We start from the raw sequence: 18,211 nt of genomic DNA on the forward strand, positions 1-18,211 counted from the left end.
ACGATCAAAAAGAAAAATTGTTAAATCTTCTAAGTCAGCATCACATTTTTAAAAAATTGCTCTATCATGTGCTCAAGGAAAGTTATTAGCAATTAGTACAAAATTTTTAAAATTCTCTAACACAGAACCTTTTCCATTCCTTATTTTTTATGCCATTTCTATTCAATATCTTTTTTCTTAAGAAACATTGATGACTCTACAATTGGTGCTCAGAAATTTAGTGACCAAAATTCATGCTTCCCCTACTTATTATCAATTATATATTTTACCCAAAAAAAAACCCTTAAATAGTTACAATAGTGGTAAGAATTTGTTTTATTGTGTTCTCCATAGATAGAAATAAGGGGGATTTTTTTGGTGAAAAAAAATTCATTACAAAGACAATCTATAATTGAATCAGTAACAAATAAAATTTAGCTATAAATGAGACAGGTATTCTGCATTTGAAATTCAATTTCATAAACATTCAAGATTAGTGAATTTTGGTAAGAAGAAAAGAAGACTAGCAGAAAGGAAAAAGACACCTTTTTAACAGATAGCAACTTAAGAGCTGTTTTTGTTTTTGTTTTTTTTTTAATACTTTGGGAAAACACAGGATAGTTACTTAAGAAAAGTCTTTTACGGAAGACTTAAGTGCTTCAAGTCAAGTGTACTTTAGACTAAAATATATTTTAAAATTTGCCAAGAAACTCAAGTGTTAAAAATAGTCTCCTCCTTATTCATTTAATTTCATGTTTAAGGAAACATTTGACAGATAAGTAAACAAAATGCAAAAAAAGTTTACCTGCATTTTTATACAATAAATTCTAGATCTATAAAAAATTTCCTGGTTTCACACAAAGGCCAATTTTTGACCTTAACTGATCCATTTCTAAGTAGTTAAAAAAATAGAGTATCAAATCTTTTCCCCTCCCCCCAAAAAACTAGAAGAAATATTTAAATTGTGAGTGTGTGAATGTAGCTATGCTTATTCTCAAGCATACAAAACACACAAACATCACTTTACTTGGAAAATTATTTTCATCATACTGTAAACATCTCTTCCTACACCTGGACATTTCAAAATAGTCTTTGGTATGACTAGTTATTGTGCTTTGAAATGGAAACTTAAGGGGTTTCTGTAGCAGTGCTACATAGACATTTTAAGATATAAATAAAAATGCACTTGGAATAAGTTACAATTAGCTGCTTTTGCATAATTTTCAAAAACTACAGTGTATGCCTAGTCACAGTTTTATGAGAATGAATATCTCCTTTTTCAACTCCTTAATTTTAAGGAACACTTAATCATTTTGGTTAAAAATCCATTTTTGGAGTGGATCTGATGGCTTGCATGACACTAAGCTTGGATGCTCTCCACTTGCTGAAAGGCACATTTTAAAGAGTGGATTGTATAGAAGCTGGTCCTAAAATAGAAAGAAATACAGCAGACATTAAGTTTCAAGGCTCAAAGTTAACTGATAAATATGAAACACTTTATGGTCTCATCAAAACTAAAGGGAGACATATACCAAATGTACACCATTCTTAACTTTTAATCTAAGATCTGCTATGTCTGATACAATTCTTGTTGGGTTTTGGTATAGGCAACACCATTTATGCCACCACTGTTCAGTTCACAGAAGGTGAATGAAGAGATGTGTACAGAGCAAGGTCTCAATCAAGGTTTTTTAAAAAATTCAGTGATTTAATTGCAAGTGACAAACTCTTTAAAAAATCCTAAGTCATGGGGTGGAGGGTACAAAAAAATTAAAACCTAATTACCTCCCCCACCAAAAAACAAAAAGAAGAAGGAAAAAAAACCCCTAAGTCATAAAAATCAGTCTTACAGTGTTCCAGTATTGCACAAAACAATATTCAGATAAGAACTGCTAGGTTCCAGCCAAGCTTTAAAACGTATGTTTAAAAACAGAAAAAAACCTTTCACATATTCTCTCAGTTCTAGATTCATGAAAAAGTACTAACACAGGGAAAGAATCACTTTAAGTGAGAAAAAATATTTTTTTCCTCTCTGCCAGGAAAAAAATGTATGACTGTTGCAAGAAGTATTATAAGAAACTCTAAAAAGACAAATTTGAACAACTATTATTACTAATCCACAGACTGTTGATCTGCATAATTCATGCTCTAACTAAGCAATTTTACAACTATTTTGCTCCTAAAAGTATTTAATTCACAGATAGACTCTTTCTTATCACACGGGCAGACATACACAACGACTGAGCTAACACAGAGAAGTTCTGATGGAGGATGTTAACACACTATGCACTGCATGCATTTTCCCAGATGAGCAGTTAGAGCTAATCAAAATAACTATATGAAGGGGTGGATTAATTACACTGAAGTACCTTCTGGATCTCCCATATCTGTTCTCCAGTGGCAACTGTCTTGTGACCTTTGTAGGTACACGGCTTCAGCTGAACAACACCTTGAGCAGCATGAACACATAATTCCTTCTGAATGTTATGGCGAATTTCATGTTGAACGGAGTATTCAAAGTACTGTGAAAGAAAGAACGCTGTTACTGATAAAAGTACCCTATAGCCTCAGTTGCAAAATAATCAGCCAAAAAAAAAAAAATCAACTCACTGAATAATGGAGTCATATGCACTTCAACGAAATAATACAATAAAATAGGTATCAGAATCGTAAGCTGAGTTTCTGAGACAGAAAATACTACAGCCTTTTTCCAGCCTATCACCAACAGGTAGTTACTTAATTAAGAAATATTGTCCCCATCACCATGTCAGAAATTGGAGGCTATCAGATGGGATGGTGGCAAGAAGGATGCCACAGAAAAGAGCCTGGAAGCTTTTAGCAAGCCAACTAACTTCCTGCCTTTCCCCCTCCACAAGGGTTCCTTCTCTCTTATTCATTTCAATTAATAACATTTTCCTTTAAACTAGAAACATTTCACAGAGCACTCTTTATGCCTCAGTTTCCTTGCCTGTAAAATAGGTAATTTAATAGCTCCAACCCCATAGGAAGATAAATGGGTTAATACATGTGAAACACTTAGACCAGTAACTGGTACATGGTAAGCGTTCAATACATTTTTAGCTATCGTCACTATTATTGATGCTTCTGTCTCCCATATGTCCAATTAATTAGCTCCCCAGTCCTACTGAATCTTCCTCTCAGATGTTACCATCCCACCCACCCTTCCTTCCACATCCTCACTTCTCTTGTTCAGGCACTCCAAATCTCTACTGCAACACCTCCAGCAACCTATAATCCAATCCACTCTGCTGCCAGTTAGTCTTTTATAACATTGATTTGATCCCCTACCTTCCCTGCTTAAGTGAATCACTCCTGTTGCTAAGATAAAGTCCACACTCCTTGACTGGTACATTAAATCTTCCATTTTCAATCTTACACCAACCATTGCCCCAGTTATACACTATATTCTTTTCATACAATTCTACCAAAGGAGGACAGGTGTATCCATAACTCTAAGACTTTGCTTTACTGTCCCTGCCTAGAACATCCTTCTGGATCCTTCTCTGCCTAGCTAACTCCTTTCGATCCTTCAAAAGCCAATTCAAATATTACCATCCCCCTTTACTTTTCCCTGAATCGGTCCTATGTACAAAAATTACACTCTTCTCAGGGTTCCCACTGACCATCAGAGATAACTTTCATAGCACTCTGTTAACCATAGACCAAAGTCAGGCAGTGTATTTAGTAATAAGTTCATTACAAATCAAATATTTCATAATGTTGACATTCCTAAGATAAAATAAGTGAACATAATTGATTTTCAATAATGAAGTAATTAGTCTTAGCACAATATTTATTGAGCCCTTATTATGTGCTAGACCTAAACCCTTTAAGTGTATTGGAGTAGGCTCTCTACAAACATTAGCTGAATTAATCTTGAGTTCCCCTGGTCTTAGCCTCATGCTTAATTTATCTCCTTCCACAAATATAATATCAGTCATTTTTATAACTGATAGTTCTTCACGTGGAGTCACTGAAAGAAAATGGGTTTAGATCATAAAAACAGCACTCTGGCTGTACTTCTTTAAGAAAGATAAACCTTAGGACCTCAAAGATGATAAGAAAGGTTGTCTAGTGCTTTACTTCACTCCATATTACTTTTTAAAAACCATTAAAAAGGAAGTTGTAAGGAATGGAAAATAGTTGAAGATTCTTAGACATAATTAGCTAGCTGAAGACATTAGAGAGACTTGTAATTTAGAAGCAGGACAAATACACTAGAAGAGAAATGGGAGGAAGCAAAGCAGTGTGTTACAAAGCCATAGTGAACTAAACTGCCTGGCACCAGGATGTTAGTCCATCCAGTCACATTATCAAAATACATACTTTCACTTGGCATATTCAAACACTGTTACAATGGAGTTTTGTGCTATAAAAGTATCATTATCTGATCAAAACGGTAGAAGGGAGCATGAGGAAATGATCGAGTTAGATCACATCATAAAACATCTAGTACTCAAGGAGCTACAATTCCCAAGCTAGTTTAAATGCAGTGTGTGATTGAAAATAACATTTAAAGGAAATAAAAAAAAATCAATGGCTGTGTCAGGATGATAGAAGCCAGAATTATCTTAAAATATAAACCAGAAAATATTCTTCTTCTTCTGCTCAAAATCCTCAGGTGGCTTCTGTCACACTAACTATTAAATCCAAGTTCCTTCACCAGGCCAGCAAAGCTTTATATGACCAGGTGCCTTATCCACGCCCTTGACCTCACTTTCCGCCCTTCTCTCCCTGGACCACTCTGTTCCAGCCACGCTGGCTTCATGCTTGCTCCATTTACCTGCCTCGGGGCCTCTGGCCTTGCAGCCCCTCTTCCAGGATGCCCTCCTCCTGGAGCATGGTCCCTCTCCTAACTCCCTCAGGTCTCTACTCTAAGGTCAGCTTCTCAAAGAGGTCTTCCTAAACCTCTGAAAATAACTATCCACCCCCACACGCAAATTATCACCCCTTTCCTGCTTTATTTTTATTCATACCTAAAATTACATATTTATTTTTTCCTTTCCTTCTAGAACACAAGCTCCACAACATAGGGACTTTGTCTTTTTCACTACCACAACAGTGTCAGTTACATTACAGACTCCAAACAGATATTTGTTGAATGAATATGTGAATTATTTCACCATCCCCAAATTTTTAAGACAGCTATATGCTATTTATACTTTAAGAATTATTTGAGACAGAACTATGAAAACATCTTTATGGCAATAACAAGAGGAAGACAGAACAACGTATAGAATATGTCTTTAACTTTTGTGATAGAATAGATAAAACACTAGAGGAAGCCTAAAAAAGTTTATAAGTATTTACATTTAGTGATAAGATTTTTACAAATGAAGAAATATTTCTCATTGCTCAGAAACTTAGTTTTTACTAGGATAGTCTAGTAGTATAGTCCAGTGTTATTGCCAAAAGAATGCAACTATTTACATAATTTTTCTTCTAATAGAGAGTAAGGAAATTTTTAAAATATGCATATAGAAGTATACACTTACATGTATACATACACACGATGTATATGTATATAGATACAGGTATATATGCATGTGTGCATGTGTATATATAAGTGTATGCATGTGTCTCTCCATCCTGTTTCAGAGCCACACCTTAACCATCCTGGACCCTATTTACTACCTACGGTTTCTGGGCATCAGCATCATCTACCCTCAGCAGACTGATTGCTTTGGATAACTAAGGATTGGAAGTAGATTAAGCTGAGGCTGAGTAGGAAGAAACATGGAAGAGGCTGGATCAGGAGATAAATTGGCCCTTTCTTCTTAAAACTTACATCATCAAAGTCCCATCCTGTTAAAATAGGACACCATGAGTATTTAATATTGTAAAAACCCTCTACACAGATCTTGGACTCTAAACCAAAAGACCTGCAATTTCCAGGAGAAAAAAAAACACCAGGTCCTCCCCTTAGCACGCCTCTCTTCATGCTATTCTCAGCCCATTCTCATTTCCGCCAGCCACCTCACTAACTCCTGCATACCATTCAAAAAACATCTTCAAATGGTCATCTTTCCCAGGAAAATGTGTGGGCACAGAGTCTGCTTCAAATGCCCTCCTCCATACCCCCAGAGCACCCTGAATGTTTTACCCCAGACCTCGTCACCCTGACGGTAACTGTTGGTTTTGAAATACAGATTACTGAAGGAGTTAGAATCCAAATTGCTTGAACCCAGCAGAGAATCTGGCATTCAAGGGTCACTCGGTGAATTTGCTGAATTAATGAAGAAAGAGTCTAATCCTTCCAGAAATTAACTTGTAAAATGCAAGGAAATGAAGCTAGAAGCTAAAAACTAAGAACAATATTTTAATATGTTCTCTACCCATAGTGACATTTGACATTTCAGTCCTAACTGGTAAAACAGTCATAAGGTAGTTTCAAGCAGAGGTGTTCTCAATCAAGGAGAATCAAGAACATACTTTTGTTTCAGTATATATTGATACAATATCATGATGCACAAAAATATGGTATTAACATTATGTTATTTGCTGTTGGATCCAGTTAAATATAGCTTTATGTATAATTTAGCAAAATCACCATGCCAATAGTAACGCAACATCAAAGATCCACCCAGAAGATCCTGGTTTTTTATTTCAAATGGCATTATTCTGTCATTTTCTTATTTGGCTTTCTGCTGAATGGGTAAGCAACCTCAAACTGCTCTCTGAGTCAGAGTGAAAATCAAAATACTATGTAACTTCAGTATTAATTGCCAAACTTAATCTGAAAACATTTCACATACTAGTTTAAGTGAACATAAAACCGATTTAGGGGTTCTGGAAAATACGCAGCAACTTACTCAAGACTGTAGGCGCTAATGAGAAGGTAGGATTTTTACTGCAGTGCTCACCTGGTTTCCCCCAAGTCCATGACATGTATACAGAATTAATGGTTTGCCTCCTTGATTATTTTCTCCAACATCCAGACACAGAGGCTGACCAAAGCTTTTAATCTGAAGGAAAAATTTCAAGTTAGATTTTTTAAAAATTTATGTGGCTTACATTTTTTTCAATTAATTTCAGGAAGTGTTGTTAATAATAATAATGTAAAATCTCAAAAGCAATAAACCAGAAAGTATTTCAGCAATTTTTCCTGAACCACATAAATGTTGGTGGCAAGAGAATGCAGTAAAGGAACAGGAAAATACTCACATATCCAGATATAACAGGATTAAGGTCTGGCACATATACTTCTGGATAAATATTGTTCAGATACCATGTAAAATTTTTACACTGAAGGCGTTGCTTTATTTCAAATCTTTTTGAAAGATCACCAAATGATTTCTGGAGAAAGATGAGAAGGGAAGGGGAATGCTTAATTAAAACAGCAGTAATAAAGTACTTCAAATGCTATTATTTGTATTTACATTTAGGTCTTAAAAAAAATTCTGGGCCAAAGTGCAAGATGCAGTCTAACGGCAGTCACCATTCATTTAGGCGACAAGTATGCCTTGCTGCTCACTCTGGCTTCAAAAAGAATCAAGGACTCCTGCAGTGCTGACCTAGTGCTATTTTATTCTTCCTTTGTGCCACAAACCTCCGTCAGGGAACAATGATCTCTAGCAAAATGTTCAGGGCAAAAAACAGTAGTGGGGGCATCCAAAATTGATCCCAGTTTTATACACAGAAGTGGTCTGTACAGCGAGGTGTGAGAAAGCAGGTCCAGAGAAACAGTGCTGACGTGTAACATAATTTAGCCCTCTCCCCCAGCCAGCACCACAAACAACACACACTTGGGAATAATTTCTTCTACTTTTACTCCTAACAGTATCTTCTAATAATATCCTAACAATAACAATGTATTAGTAGAAAAAGGGAAGTTTTTAATAAATTGTGTTTTATTTATCTTATTTAAAGGGACTAAGAAAACTAAAAACAAAACAAAACAAAACACTATTAAATTGAAAAGGTATTTGGTCTAGGCAAAATTTTGAAGAAAATTATAGTGGGTGCCTAAACATATGAAAAAATAAATACTCAAGCTCATCAGCTCAACTAAGGAAAATATTTTCTCCACCAGCTTCAATGTTTGAACCCAAGTGTTTTAGCAAAACGTATGAAACGCTAAAGGACTTCTGGATGGCTTAAGGAATTTTACCACATGGCTCTGTTTGCCCTGTGGTAAAAATAAGGGTTTGCTGGCTCGCTTGCCCCTCTGTGGGTGACAAGAGAGCATACGCTGTATTTAGCACACACTTGCCTGCTCAGCCAAGTACCATTGTGCAGTATACAATCTGCCTGATTGGTTTTGGTGGCCTTGGGTAACTAGTTAGCAATCTAACCCAATAGTGCTCTGGCTTTGCATTGTACTGACATGTTACAGGGAGACACCAGAGACCAAAGAAAAGGTGAAAGGAGGTAACCAGAGCTTTATGACACTCAGAATGTTGATGCCCTTTAATTTCAATATATACCTCCTGGCAAATCGGCATTGTTTCTTACAAAGAGTTGGGTGCTGTTCACTGAAACATGTCCTTAAGCTGTCTAGTTTATTTACCACATCCAACATTGAAACTGTTGGGATTCAGCTCTAATGTATTAGGCATGACGATTCTGAAGGGCTTTTATCTAGGACAGGTCAATACCAACCACAGTGCCATACATTTGTTAGCATTTATTTTCTTATTTCACAGCTGCTCTGGGAGACAGGCAAGCATTTTATTTTAAGACAGGGAAGGAGAGAGAAGAGACATGGTGGAGCACACACTCCATGTCTGCGAGGTGCCATCCCAATTTTACAGTCTCAAGGGGCTTAGCCAAAGTCACTTTTCCAGGGAGTAATGGAATCAGAACTTGCTATTAAAAAAGCCTTGGTACTCCCAGTTCATTTTCCTGCCACGTTCTGACACCTTCTCTCTCTCCAGTTCAAAATGCCACTTAGCACACTGACTTAGGTGCTAATCACATCACCTAAAACCAGTTAAAAGCAGTTCCACTTACTCTTACTTTGAGTAAAATATCAAACCAAGGCAGTTACAAAACTAAACATCTTCCATTATTAAAAAGGGCCACATCGAGTAGAATGCCTTAATTTTTAAAAAGCAGTTTACTTGACTTTTTCAAAAAAAAATGGCATCAATAAATTGTATATTTTTGAGTTAAAAAGCCCAGCTTTAAAAAATAACTTTTTTTTTTAAATAGAAGTATACTCAGTTTACAATGTTGCCTCAATTTCTGGTGTACAGCAATAATGTTTCAGTCATGCATACACATACATATATTCCTTTTCACATTTTTTTCATTACAGGTTACTACAAGATATTGAGTATAATTCCCTGTGCTCTACAGAAGAAACTTACTGTTTATCTGTTTTATATACAGTAGTTAGTATCTGCAAATCTTGAACTCCCAATTTATCTCTTCCCACCCCCTTTCCCCCCGGTAACCATAAGTTTGTTTTCTGTGTCTGTGAGTCTGTTTCTGAAAAATAACTTTTTAAAAAAATGTTTTATATTTGAGTTGACTCAAACAAGTAAATGGACATGTGAACTTACTGTGGATTTTTGTTGTAATTTTTTAGTTCTCACTTACTTGTTTAACAATTTTTGCTGCATCCGTGTTTCTCCTATAAAATATTTCCTTGTATTCATCCATCCAAACTTCTGCAAGGCGAACTTGGTTGCGAGCAATCACCTGAGTGCCTTTTGGAAAGGTATGAGGGCTTTTGCTGCGAAAAACATGTCCAACAACAGAGCAAGGCATAATCTCCAACTGCCCACCACATTGCCACACCTGATAATTAATGATATTTGTTTAAATTTACAGTATTTTAGGAAAATCAAAGTGTTGCTTTTAAGTTTACCTTTAAGATAGTGATAAAAAACAAGATAAGAGATTTATTATAACTTTACAAATAGTCTCTGTTCCCTGCCAGTTCAAGTTAAGTTCTTAAATATAAAGAACAATTTTATTAAACGGTAGAGACACTAAAGAAAAAAACCATATTTTCAAAAAGAATTTTAATGAAATAGTAATTTCAGGTTTCTCATAACAATAAATTCTAAAATTTCTTTTTTTTTTTCTTTTTGCAATAATTATACAAGTTCTCTGGAATTCACCAATGGCTCTTCTGCATTTGGCTTCCATAGCAGACCTGGAGTACGTGGGCCCAGACTTTACCCTTTGCAGATTCAGTTTTGTAATCAAGAAAACAATTCCAGATAGTCATTATTACCAAAGCACAATTTATTAAACTTGTAAAGTAGTTGTTCATTATTTTAAAAGTCATACTATTTAGAAAGAATCATACTATATAGATGGTCAAAAAGCTTACTTGCATGAACTCTAAATAAAACGGCAAATCGTTAAATCAGTAACTACTCATTTAAATATCTTGACAATCTATTCTGCCATAAATAAAAATCTAAAAGTCATGTTTAATAGCCTGTGCTAATATTAGGGCAGTGATTGTATTCTCTCTCTCTCTCTCTCTTCATTTTAAGAAAAATGAGAACGCTCGGTGATATGTTCAGTTCAACAAACTGCTTGAGAGCCAATGTGTGCTGGAGGTTGGGAATACTGAAATGAATAAAACAAGACCCCTGCCCTTAAGCAGCTCAAACTTGGCTAAGATCATCACTGCTATTATGTGATGGAGCCAGAGCCAAAACTTAAATTTTCTAACTCCTAGTTCAGTTCTTTTTCCACTACATTCCAGCCTAAGGGATAAAAAAATGAATGACAAAGTCATTGTAGAAATGAACTCATGAAATCATACACGTACATGTGGAGACCATCCAAAGCCTTTAGTTTCTCATATTAACTTTTAATATGTATAGGAAAAAAAGCTTGTTTAATCCAAAGAGTCAAGTTCAATGTCCTTTAAAATTATACATAAATGTTTTTCCATTCTGACTCCCTTGATAATCAACCAATTTCCTGAAGCACTAGATTTAATTATATTTATCTTGGCTGGAATTCAGTAGCTACAAGTGCATTAATTGGTGTTACTGCCTGGACACAGGCGTTTAACTGATTCTTCTTGTTACACTGAGAGAAAAGAATACATATATTAAGTTACATTTTAAGAGAAAATATACTTATTCTAAAATTTCCAATATTAGAAAGCACAAAAAGTAAAGACTGCATGCATCCGTGATACTATGTATCAGCCAACTAGAAAGATCTATTTAATATGTGTGCTATACTGATACACTTACTCTGAAAGACATTTCTATATTTTCACCTCCCCAAATTTCCATTTCTTCATCATAAGTTCCAATATATTCAAAATACTCTTTTGATATGGAAAAAAGGCCTCCTGCAAAAGTGGGTGTTCTGAAAAATAATTCATTGTCAAACTTTATTATAAAAGCCAAATAAGAGAAATAGAACATATTTTAAGAGCAACTGAATCAAATTTACAAATAAAGAGAGATCACAATTTCAAGAATTTATATAGATAATAAAAACTAAAAATACTATCTTCAGAGTTGAGTTTTGGGGGATGGGGAAGAAGTATTTTAAGTGACCTTTCCCAGCAGAGCACATTAAGTGTCTTCTAACCAAACTTAAAGATTCTTAAGTAATGATTAGGAGGAAGACATAAGAACTCAATTCTGCTTCCTAGTCAGTAACACCATGTGTAAGCAAGTACATAAATAAATGACTCTTCTACTTCTATTCCTTTCATATAGAATACGTGTGTTCTTTGTTAGTGTGAATTGCATTGGAGGAAATTACTGTAAAAGGCAAAGACTGCATACATATTCAAATAATTGAGCTGTGTATAAGACTTTGAGAGCAATCATCTTACTTAATTGGGTACGTTTCATCCTTCCTTCTTTGCTTCTCATGATCGGGGAGTGATTCCCAGCCAAAGGAAAGGCTCCAGTCAAAATTCCCACGGTTGTGGTTGCTTCCATAGGGAGAAGGTTTATTGAATTCAAACGTGTTCAGATCTATGGATGCAATATCTGGACTCACGACGGCAGTGTAGTTCTCTGCTATTCTGGCCAACAGAGGCTCTAACCACCCGTAGAAACATTCACCTGGAAAAAATACAATTTTAATTAATTCAGTGAAAACAGGGTTTTGTCCCTTTTGGATTTTGGAAGAGGGTTTACAGAGAAATGAGAATAACAAAGCCATTTGTGTTTTGAACATTTATAAAGGGGAGATTTCTTGAAGGTTTCTTGTCACGAGTAAGGGTAGGATGAAAAAAGTGAGGCAAGGTTAGGCATAGATAGAAAATGGTTTTTTTAAACTTTAGAATGGAAGCAAAATGATACTGGTATATTTAACTTTCAGACTGTGTATTTCTTTTTAAAATGGGCTATGAATCAAAGGTAACTTTTTGCTGATCCATACCACCTAGCTCCAAAAACTGTTTGTCTCCCTGAGTCAAGGATAGTAATTGAAATCTTCATTTCTCTGACAGGGTCTTAGGAGAAAGTAAGTCAAGGAGTCAGAATATTCTGACTTCAGCAGTTGGAGAAGAAGGACCGATCAAACCTGTGCAGCCTTAGTGACAGAGGGTAAAGGAATGGCATGAAAGGTCTGGGCCCAGCCCAAGGCCAGGCTGTCTCCCATCACACACAGAGCTCAGGAGATGCGGCCTGTTCAGTGCTACTCAGGGCTCCCATCATCAAGTGGAGTTTGGCAGTCATGGTCCAGGAGGACCATCAGATACATCCACCTGGAGAGGAAGGATGACTAGTCTGACATAACTGTAATTTTGGACCAGGAAACGGAATACTAGAGAAGGCACCATTTCCTTTTGAAAACATCTCTCTTGTATTACCTTTAGACGTCTCTTAACTGCCTGGTATTAAGAGAGTGCAGGATGTGAAAGCTCTAAAGAGACTCAAGCAAATCTGAAAGCCCTTCTGTAACAATTAGCGTGTGCTCAAAACCATTTTATTGGTCAAACATAACCTAAGGGCTGGCCAATCCAAAGCCAAACACTCAGAGTAAAACTCACTAAACTTAGAGCTTGAGGGACTAAGTGGCATTTTAGTAATACCTAACATGTACATTAAACATTGACTCTAAAAGTACTTTTCTAAATACTTCATTTAAAATCACTGACACTGGAAAAAAAAATTATTAAACTACAAAGGAAAAAAACCCAGGAGCAACAAAAACTGACAGCATCATGGGAGAGATACCAGAAATTGTGAAGGGGTGCCCCTAACTTGGCACAAGGAGTGTGTGACTCTTTGAGGGGCAAAGAACTGAAATATAAAAAGTAAAAGTGTTAGGACTAGGACAAAATTTAATATTAGGGTTGACCACACTTAAACAAACAAAACTTTCACTCACTTTGAAGTGTAGTAATCAAGAATAATAAGGAAAATCATTTTTTTTTCCCCACAGAATGCTTATCTGAAAAAAAAAAATCCCAGATATGGATAGCTCGCTGGAGAAGCTGGTCACTGGAGGAAATAAAGATGAGGAGCCTCAAACACAAAGGAGGTAAGATCTCTGAATAAGTGCTGTAGTCTGCTTGGGCTGTCAGTGCTGAAATCACCAGTTGAAAATGATGTTAAAAAAATGCAATTAGGTATTTAAAGAAATGGCTTCCTTACCTTTTACATTAGAGGGAGGGGGAGGGAGAATGTAACAAACTATGTCTACACGTACATACTTACAGTGAGCATCTAAAAATGTGAGCGTTTCAGCCGTTGCTACCGTTGCTCCTAGCAACCTCGCAGTGATCAGACCTTTTCTCTCTCTTTGTCTGACTATTTTTACTATAGAAAATTGTTTTATATATTCTTCTAGTTTATCATGTAAGTACTCTGTAAGAAAAAAAATCAGGATTAACTCATTCTTAAGTTTATTTTCATATACAACATATGAAAGCTAATAAAGAGCCCACAGAGGAATGAACCCTCCACATGCCTAAGCTTAACAGTTGTACACGTCCCTCCCTGACGATAAAAATCGTATCTTTATTTTAACTCTTTATTAGAGAATAAAAACTATATATACACATCTTACCTTCTGAATTATTACAGTGCATGACTTATAACACAGTTAATGTGTCTGCATCATACCAATAAACACAATGCGTTTGGGGGGAGTGGGAGACTTCAAATCGAGTGGACCCCAGGACTTAAAATGACTCATTTGGAGGCCAGAGAAAACAGACCAAGGAGTGAAAAAAATTGAATTTGGCCAAAACAGACATTTGAGTCATTTTTAAATTGGTATTTAAATCTGGAAATTTATAGAAAAATGCCAAGTATCAAAAAAATCCTCTGATATTTAGGCAGTGGTCAAAGTATTTTAAGACCAAAATCTTGAGAAAAAGAAGACAAGTAGGAAAATCCAGGCCTACAGCAGTTTGGGAATATTTCTACAAAGAGTCAGCAGAAAATTTTTGAAAGCTCTGGAGTCTCTTGACACAGAATTTTTTCCAGTAAAAATATGAAGGAAGAAGTGAGCATGCAAATCAGGAATGAAGTTAAAAACAGGCAAAATGAGTATATAATTTAAGGCACTCAATGTTCTAAGTTGGATGAGATATATACTAAGCAAGAGTTAAAACAGTAGGTAAAAGAAAACCACATCAATCAAGTCAGTCAAGTATCGTTCATATTTTTAAATAACTTCTTAAGCCTGCTTTTTCACCATTAAATTCTTGATTCTTTGTTGAGTATATCATGCATTTCTTCACATGGCCTTCTTGGGCCCAGAGCACAGTCTCAAAAAGATTTGGGAATATTGAGAATGTCAGAATGTCCCGGGTAGATGTTTGCTTCTGCCAGATTTCAGGAGCAAGTGCAGATGGTTTTGACTTATCTGTCATTACATATGTTTTTTTCAACTCTCCAGTGGTGCAGATAAGAGAGTTGCTTATTTAAAGTTTAAACATTCATAGAGGAGGTAAGAGTCTAGGAACAGCTTTTGTGGAAAAATAAGCCTATCTAAACATTACTGTCTCAGAATAATAAACTTTTTAAACACCTTCTAAGCACCTCAGAATTGATTTTCTGAGAGATAAGTAGGATTAGAATTTGTCTTAAAAATACAGTCATAGATATTTCTGCTTTAATCATAGACTGGTAACACAGAAACTTGTTAAGACAGGAACATTTCAAAGGTCTTAATGGGAATTGATTTTTTAAATGGAGTCACTATAGATTCCTTCAATAAACCCTCCCACTGTTCATATGTTAAGAAATATTTGATTTACCCACAACTTCTGAACTTCCTACAAATTCAGCACCTATCCACACCCCTCATTTTGTGAACACAAAGCCATGAAATCGGATTTCCTGGGTTTGATGTACAGTGCCATTACTTTTAGCTATGTGACCTTGGGCAAGTTATTTTACCTTTTTGTACCTCATAGTCTCTTTACCTATAAAATGGGGATAATAGGACTTGCCTTCACAAGGAATTGTTGGGAGGATAAGATGAAAGGTTACTATACCAATAAGACATTTAAGACAGGGACTAACTCTCACACAGCCTATGCTCTGAAAGTGTTCATTGTAATTTGTTTGCTGTCATTGGGATTTAACTATCTCTTTGTTAAATGATAATCCACATATTGACGCTGCTTTTCCTGAAGCAAACTGAAATCAGGGACTATGGTTTTTACTTCACAAGCTCCTTTACAGTAACTAGGGACACATTTTCCACAGTAGGTACTCATTAGATAGCTCTTTGATTCAACAAGACCAAATTACACTATAATGCAAAACTAGCCCTTGTCAAGAAAACTTTTCCAAATCTATTGTTGATAGCTATAAAGAATTATAAAAAATATTCAGACCCTTTGACAAAGTCGTCCTACTTCTAACTTATCTAAGCATATAATTCAAAAAAAAGGGAAAATAACATAAGCACAAGGATATTTATTGCAGTATCATGTATAGTAATACTAGGAGGTAAATAAAAGTAAGTGGTTAAGGAAAATGTATCTAGCCCATTATTGTTATTGAAACAAAAGTTTGGAAGGTAACAGAAGAAGGCTAATAAAAATGTTATGTGAAAATGTCAGATTTCAAAACTGGATTTCTGACATGGGCATAATTACTTAAACATTATGTTTTTATTTAGACAGTGATTATGAGAGAGAAAAGGAAAAGATTAAAATGGTTGAAACAGGAGGATCATAAATGGATATCATTGTTCATTCTGATTTCCTTTAATTATATTAATCTTGTTGTAAGATTAAATTAACAGAAGTTACCTTCAACTGAAGGCTCACTAGAAGAAGCCTTACTATGCCCCTATTACCCAGATTCTTCAAAAATCAACAAAATAAAAATTGTCTGAGAAAAAAGTTCAAGAATGCAAGGAAAAGGAAATCATTTCTAAAATAAAGTTTTGGGGGTTTTTTAGATAAAACATACGAGAGGTATGCAGAACTTAATCAGACGTCATTTAAAAGTCCATGGATTTTGGTCCAAATAGACTGAAAGATAAGAAAAAATTCAACAAATCAAGCAATAAATAAATTAGCTGATTACAACTGGGTGGTGAAGTAACCTGGGTAAAAGGATTGGAGATTCAAATCAGAGATCTGTATATAGTGTGTAACTTGAATCCAGGGGACTTGAATTATAAAACTTTCCCATTTGGTGGATAGATTACACATCCAAGTCAAAGATCTCTAGTGATAAGCAATCTTATTCCATCTAGATGTTAATTTAGCTCAAGAACATAACTTCAATTCACTCAGGATATTTTATTTTGAAACCACAGGAATGTTTAGAATTGTATGTAGAAATAAATAAACCAGGATAACGATTTTATGCTTTATTCACTTACTACCATATCTAAAGTCTGGATACATCTTATAATTGATGACATGTCAGCTAATAGGCAGAATTTTTTTTCCTCATGGTCCATAAAGTAATGATTTACCTTACAATGGATGGTGCTTTGGATTTGATGCAAGAGTGTTATCCCATTTTACAGATAAGGAAACAACTAGTTAGTGCTGGAGCTAGAATTGAACTTTAAGGAGTCTGGTTCCAAACTTGGGCTCATTCAGGAATAAATTTTGTAATCATTGAAATAATGTGTATGTGTTTGGTATTTAAAATACTTTAATGTTTGAAAATTCAGTAAATTGGAGTACTTACAAGATTATCCTTATGAGTCCAATTTAAAATGTGTAACCTAGTAACCACCTATAGACTTGTAATTTTAATGAAAATGCGTTAAAGATTTTGGCTAACTTCGTAAGTGCTACTGGAGTATTTAAAAGAGCCAGAATGAAACAGGATGTGGTGACTCTTCAGTAATTTTTAACTACTCTTTTACATTATTTATTAATTAATGTATGATTTATATTAATTTATCTAATCTTCAAAGCAACCACAGGAGTTACCACTTGTGTATTCCCTCAGTTCTAAGCTGTACAATTATATACTTCTTATAATCAATGGCATGTTAGCTAAATTGGCTGTTAGGGTCTTTTATTCTAGTGGTAGGTACACTAGAGGTGTATCATACACAATAAATTTTATGAAATTTTACAGATAACGATAAAGAAATTGAGGCATGGGGTGGGTTTAAGTAACTTGCCCAAGTCACATAGCTGGTTAGGATCAGAACTGGGGTTCAAACCAAGGCAGCCTGGTTTAAGGCTCAAATCTGTGCTCTTAACCACTATGCCTTACAATAAAAGTCTCACACTGAGGACTACAAAGTTATGAATAATGGTGTTTCATACATTTCTGAACTCCAAAATGTGTGAATATGGACATCCCTGGATGCTCCTTTCATCCATCATACATGCCATCCAAGCCACTGTAGTCAAGCTCTGAGATGGCACACAGAGAGTACAATGTAACTGAATAGACTTTGGACGGCACCACATGGGTTTACTCAGGAAGCAATCTAATTTGCATACGCTTTCTTACCATCTACACTAGCATCATCCACCAAAATGATTTCCTTCAGCAGTATGGCAGGTGAAGAATAGAGCACACTGTAGACAGTTCTAAGCAGTGTGGACCACGCTTCATTATGAAAAACTATTATGACACTGGTGGTAGGCAGGGGAGGACAGCGCTTAAATTTCTGTTCAATACATCTAGAAAAAGCCAAAGAAGTAGAATAGTTATGAATTTGATTACTTTACTTCACAGCTATAGCATTACTAAAATTATTGTTAAACCTTTATCACAATAGAAATGATAGTGGATAGTTTCTTTCCATGTAAGATGATCTTAATGCTATGTAAAGGCAGAAAGATCAAAACAAAATTTTTTACAGACCACTCACCCAGAGA

General features: G+C 35.3%; 1 protein-coding gene across 3 annotated transcripts in view; it reads right to left on the reverse strand.

Annotated features, from left to right (window-relative positions):
• Positions 1–288: 288 nt before the first annotated feature.
• Positions 289–18,211, reverse strand: part of GALNT3 (polypeptide N-acetylgalactosaminyltransferase 3) — a 39,937-nt gene continuing 22,014 nt past the window's right edge. For 2 of the 3 annotated variants that reach the window (XM_064484872.1, XM_031451578.2), the window contains exons 3-11: positions 17,841–18,013; positions 13,605–13,754; positions 11,768–12,002; positions 11,172–11,289; positions 9,544–9,744; positions 7,165–7,296; positions 6,864–6,965; positions 2,349–2,501; positions 289–1,406 (exon numbers count right to left, since the gene is read on the reverse strand). In XM_064484872.1, coding sequence (XP_064340942.1) covers positions 1,284–1,406; positions 2,349–2,501; positions 6,864–6,965; positions 7,165–7,296; positions 9,544–9,744; positions 11,172–11,289; positions 11,768–12,002; positions 13,605–13,754; positions 17,841–18,013 — 1,387 coding nt within the window. In that variant the 3' untranslated portion in view covers positions 289–1,283. The remainder of the gene's footprint in view (positions 1,407–2,348; positions 2,502–6,863; positions 6,966–7,164; positions 7,297–9,543; positions 9,745–11,171; positions 11,290–11,767; positions 12,003–13,604; positions 13,755–17,840; positions 18,014–18,211) is intronic. The other variant, XM_031451579.2, reaches the window with a different exon arrangement.

This window comes from Camelus dromedarius, chromosome 4 (assembly GCF_036321535.1).
Source record: "Camelus dromedarius isolate mCamDro1 chromosome 4, mCamDro1.pat, whole genome shotgun sequence".
Classification (NCBI taxonomy): domain Eukaryota; kingdom Metazoa; phylum Chordata; class Mammalia; order Artiodactyla; family Camelidae; genus Camelus; species Camelus dromedarius.